This window comes from Lathyrus oleraceus, chromosome 6 (genome assembly GCF_024323335.1).
Source record: "Lathyrus oleraceus cultivar Zhongwan6 chromosome 6, CAAS_Psat_ZW6_1.0, whole genome shotgun sequence".
NCBI classification, from domain to species: Eukaryota; Viridiplantae; Streptophyta; class Magnoliopsida; order Fabales; family Fabaceae; genus Lathyrus; species Lathyrus oleraceus.
Window position 1 is genome coordinate 49,526,461 of NC_066584.1, and position 5,856 is coordinate 49,532,316.

General features: G+C 30.1%; 1 protein-coding gene across 1 annotated transcript; it reads right to left on the reverse strand.

The window, feature by feature from the left end:
* Window positions 1-1,540: 1,540 nt before the first annotated feature.
* On the reverse strand, window positions 1,541-4,498 carry LOC127092476 (transcription factor GTE1). Its single transcript, XM_051031356.1, has 8 exons — window positions 4,234-4,498; window positions 3,777-3,953; window positions 3,486-3,563; window positions 2,926-3,150; window positions 2,735-2,830; window positions 2,560-2,618; window positions 1,922-2,072; window positions 1,541-1,837 (listed from the first exon to the last, which is right to left on the reverse strand). The coding sequence occupies exons 1-8, from the start codon at window positions 4,336-4,338 to the stop codon at window positions 1,679-1,681; spliced, it is 1,050 nt and encodes a 349-aa protein (XP_050887313.1). The 5' UTR covers window positions 4,339-4,498; the 3' UTR covers window positions 1,541-1,678.
* Window positions 4,499-5,856: the final 1,358 nt, after the last annotated feature.

Genomic DNA, 5,856 nt, shown 5'->3' on the forward strand with positions numbered 1-5,856 from the left:
TTACCTACTAAAAACTCTCAAAGTTTATTGAATTCTCTCACGATCAGTTCTTGGGGTGAGGAGTATGTCCTTTTTGTTTTGACCAAACCTCTATAAATTCTCGTGATCTTTCTTTCCTTAAACTATTTACTTTCAACATTTTACTTCATGCAACTTATTTTCCGCTGCTTAATACTTAAACGCTTTCAAAATATTTTTAAAACCAAAATTTTCTGAATCACACCATTCACACCCCCCCTCTAATTATAATTTGAAAACATTTTTAAAACCAAAATTTTCTGAATCACACAATTCAAACACCCCCCTAATTATAATTTGAAAACATTTTTAAAACCAAATCTTTCTGAATCACACAATTCAAACACCCCCCCCCTAATTATAATTTGAAAACAAAATTTTCTAAACATTTATACATGGTATATTTGAGAGGCACAACAAAAAATAATCTCTCCTCGAAGTTCTCCAAGGAATCTATGCGTAATTAAAAGAATTTACGACCTTGTTTCAAAGAGACTAACCCCGTAGATTGGTCACAAATAACAAACTTTCTCAAAACATGGAATAAATGAAAGAATGGGGTTAACGTTGGATGACTCTTCTTTTATTCACACCAATATTGAAAAGATTTGACCTCAAAGCAACTCAATCTTGTTGCCTACATTGGTAGGACTTCAACCAACCAAAAATCACAAAGAATAGTGAAGAATTGAGTGAGAACCGAAAGGTAATTGTCCCTGGATCAAAGATTCTGATATGTAACTATTATGGGGTGTTTAGTCTCTCCATATATATGCGTCTTTTCTCTGATACAGGTCACTCTACCCTTCAACAACTTCGAGGTTGAGGTACTTAACCATTTGGAGATTTTTACATCATTGTATTGTTTGATTGATATATATCGGGATGATGGTCTCACATCTCGATATGCCCACTCCAACTTGTCATTAAGTAACATTAATCAATTTGACGTATCTAAAACCAAATCCTACTCCAACCTAATTCAAGTCGATACTAGCCTCCAGAACCAAATCCCACTCCAACTCCAACCTGAGTCATGTCAATACTAGTGGGATAAAGATATACTTTTTTTTAATATAGAATATATTTAAATATTTTCAAATAGTTTAAGAGCCTATTCTTTAATAATCTCACCCTTTTATACAAACCTCAATTCACACACTAAATTTTTTAAATTCGACACTAAACATTAGAAAGAAACTCCATCTGTTTTTGTTGCTAAATAATCATATTAGAGATTTGGCATGTTGTCGAAATCTACCTACGGCTAAACCCAATCTCATTGCTTTAACACTATCATTATATATCAGCAATTGCTTACATGTACTCTTAAGGTACTTGTTAGTATTACTAAAGATAGAAACCTTATACCTCCTCAATTAGTCAACCTCATTAGTCAACCTCATTGAGTATTTATCATTCTTGCACAAAAATTGTTATCAGCCGATCAAATAAATATGAGCTACTCACAAATATTTTATGAGACAAGTTATATAAGCCATGAAATCACAACACCATAATAGTGTTGAGGATTTGAATTTGTCTACTCAACTTGAAAAGCATCATACATTGATGTTTGCAAATACTCTACAACGTTTAAGTTAACAATGTAATACGGATAACTTTTCCGGGTCCTTATTACATGTCATTGGCAAGAGAATCACATCATTCTCCTCCTTTTGACATCGGTTTTCTCTTCCTCACGAGTAATCACTTCATTTTCCTCAATGTTGTCTACATGAGTAATCCCGCTTGATGCATCTTGAAGTTCTAGTGCATTTTTTACAAACATATACAGTCTCCACAATGTGTAGTTGCTCTATATATTATAATGATACCAAAATTAGTGAGTAGCTAAATAACAATTGCTAAACCAAAATCAAAAGAAATTAACATGACAAACCTGAGAGTCAAGATCAAGGGTCACTTCTTCAATATTGAGTTGGAAATTTGGATTATTCTCATTAACTATCTCTAACGCCTTGTGGAGGTTATCAGGAGACAATTTAGTGATATCCGCCGCAAGTAACGGTTTCTCCAGAGATGACAGTTTCCTAAAGTATTGTCAACAACCAAACAATGCATAATAAGAAGCAACATAATTCCACAACATGACCAAAAGAAAATCAATAACGAAATCTCAGTTAGGTGTTTAAAGGAGCAAACTAAATGGCAACTAGTTACTATAAAACTGTAATCAAGATTTGTTGCAGTAAGAGAATCATACATCTGGTGCATTTATACAAATCGGACCATCAGATCAATCATTGGTTCAATTTCGTAAATTAGGATTTAGGATTATAATAGAAAGTCGAAATGGGGATCGTCTAATCTTGACTAGACAATTCAGATCAGCGACAACGTTGTGAATTGTGATTGTGTGAACGAAAGAAATCTAAATTCATTAAACTCCTATCATAAGGGAGTTCTAGAAAAGAATAATTTTGAGACTACACACTAAACTAACCAATGATATGTAGCACTATTTTACCGAAATTCAACTTAGACCACAAAAAGAATATTGTGTACTCTTTCACAAACCTGCACTTTGCAATCATTATCGATTTGAGATTCGTCAAAGCTTTATCAGCCTTAGACAACTGGAACAACAAAAATTAAAGGTGCAAATTAGCCATCTGAAACACTTCTTCTAAGTAACATACATCAGTTGATTTTAAAGTTTAAACACAACTCTGTAAAAAAATAATGAACCAACCTCCTCGCTTAATTTCATAGTCATGTTGGCATAAGTGGCTTCTTGAGCAAGCTTTTTGTTCAAATTCTCATGTGCTTCCTTTGATAGTTCATTCTCCTGAAACAATCAAATAAAGAAACATAAAGCAGCTACATACAAAGCAAATTTCATCGATCTAAAAAAGGAAATTATGCAGGAAAAAACAAAATTACCAATTTTGTGACTTTAGGCAATAGATGTGACCATTTCTTCTCAAATTTGTACAGCAAGGTCTTGGCCATCTCATGGATAGTATGCTTTTCTTCATTGTACTTCATTGCATTATTAAAAATCAGCCTTACATCAGCATATATCTCCTTCACATTTTTATAACCAGAGCCATCTTTAACCTTCATTTTTTTTTCTATTGTGCTAAAATCCATAGGCTTTTCAATGATCTAGGGAAAGAAAAACAAACATTGTTTTGAAAGATGAGTTAGCAGAGAGCTCTCATAAAATAGATAAATAACAAGCTCACACCGACACATTGACACTAATAATAATTTGAATAAATAAATAAATTTAAAGTAATCTCAAATGTCAGTTTTGGACATGGACTCGGACATGGAAACACATTTTTTCAGATATGTCGGTGCTAAAGAGCTCGAAACACCAACCAAGCAAATATCTAAATCAATTTTCAAAAAGTGTATAAAATTACAAATGTCATTTATGCAATTAAGATAGTTATAGTACAAGTCACTAGAAAAGCTTAAAAATGAAGAAACAATACCTCATAATAATCATACAGCCCAAGACCTTTAACATCTACAGGTTCCAAAAAGGGCCATGCCCATTTGTGATGAGTTATCTGAGAAAAAGAAAATGAATCATTATTAAGCTATTGCATGAAACTCTATCACTGCTTTGTTATTTTCAATGAAACCAACATTGTAGGCAATGCTATACTGCCGCTATAGCTATATTTGCCAATAATTTGCAGTACTAAATAGTGTATCGTGCAAGAATCCTGCATGAATCCACTATGCTAAAGCACTGATAGTTGATATTTAACATCACTTACATCGTTTAACATTTTGGAAAAATTACGCATGATCTCGTCTTGCATTTCTTCCAAAACACGCTGCGGCGGCTTCTTAGATCCAGCAGGAGGCTTCTCTCGGCCTTTGGTTTTGCAATCATTGTTTTGAACATCAGTAGATTGGTAAAACTGTTCAACCTCTGTTACTTGATTCTCAAGCTGCACTCAGCAAACGATACAAATAACTCTCAAAATTCAATATTCAATTTTCAATCGGTGATAAACCTTTAAAGCATTTAGAATCAAGAAATTCCTATAACTATCTAGGGTTTATTCCAATTTAATCTAGGTTTTATCTCTATTTCAAAATTCAACCGGTCATAAACCTTTAAAGCCTTTAGAATCAAGAATTTCATCACAGAATTGTGCAATATCATCCTAATGTGATCATAAAAAGAATGATCATAAAAAAACAGAATTATGAAAAGAAAAAAAAAACCTCATTAATTTGGGTGTGAAGTTGATCGAGAAAATGTCCATAACGTGTTAAATCTTGATTAGAAATACACTGATCAGATGGAGGTTGATCAGAATAATCTACCATTGATAAAGCCTAATTTCAATAATCTATGAAACTGAAACAATAGTAGAAGTTTACTCTGTATCAATTAAAAATTCAATATTTTTAAACACTACAATGTTTTTGATAATCTGACTAGAAAATCTGAAACCGCTACAGCTATAATTTAGGTCAAGCTGCATGTATTTCTCCTCTTTTTAATTCTTTTTATTTAATTTCTCCTCTTCTTAATGTTATTAAATAGTTAATTCAATTAATATTTATATTATTAATGATACATAAATAACATGAATGTTAAATTACTAATAAATTTAATTGATTAATTTATTTTACAGAAAAAATAATTAATTAAATATATTAATTTAACATTTATGTTAATTATGTATCATCAATAATATAAATGTTAATTGATTAATTGATATGCTATAATAATGGAAAGATATCAATATGAATAAATAAATAATGGAAAAATATTGTGATATTTTAAATTGTTAATCATTTTTATTTTGAATCTGTGCAAAATTCTAGGAAATAATTGAGACTTATTCTGATAACATTTAAAAGTTTGAAATATATTTTTTCAGAAAATAATCTTTGAATGATATATTTGAAAACAAATATCAAATCACCCAAAATAATTGATATATTTTCATTATGCTGGTTTTACAAAGAATTTATGGGGATATGGATGAATAAAGAAGAAATAACTCATTTGATGTTGGATAAGAAGAATCAGGCTCTTGTGTTATGTGCATGATGAACCCGACTCAATTTTTGTTGTTGGTTGTTGTTGTAGTAAGTAAGCTTTATTTATAAAAAAAATTGTTGATCAAATTAATGTCTATAGTTTCTTTTATGTAATCTTAGCATGTCGTTTGTCCGTTTTTTTTAATAAATATACGTGAAAATATATACGATATTATTTAATGTTGATTTTAATCAAAAATTATATAAGAAATTAATAATATGAAATTAAGATAATAATAATGAAAGTTATTATAAATTATTAGGTAAGTTATCTAAGAGTAAAATTGATTAAAAAAATAGACTACACTAAAATCAAGTTTTTACTTTATATATTATTATAGATAATTATTATTTTCGTTGCTTTATTGCTTCTTTTCGAAGAAGAATGAGTTAACATATTTGTAAATTAAATTTGATACTACAACAATTTAATAAATAGTTATTTATTTTATTTTTGTTCCAAATTTAAAATATGATTTGAATACTATATTTACTTAAAATCAGTTATAATTAATAGTTTAAAACCTACTTTTTAATTTAATTCTTTTCAAAATGATCATGTCCGATTTTTGGATTACAGAGATAATGGGTAAGTAAAAAGAAAAAAAAAGAAAAAAAGAATATATATATATATATATATATAGAGAGAGAGAGAGCTCACGTTTCTGGATTATGAAATATGATGGGAGAGATCTTTATTTATATGTAGGGCCGACGAGAGAGCTCTCGCGTTTCTGGATTATGAAATATGATGGGAGAGACCTTTATTTATATGCAGGACCGACCCCGGGCAAG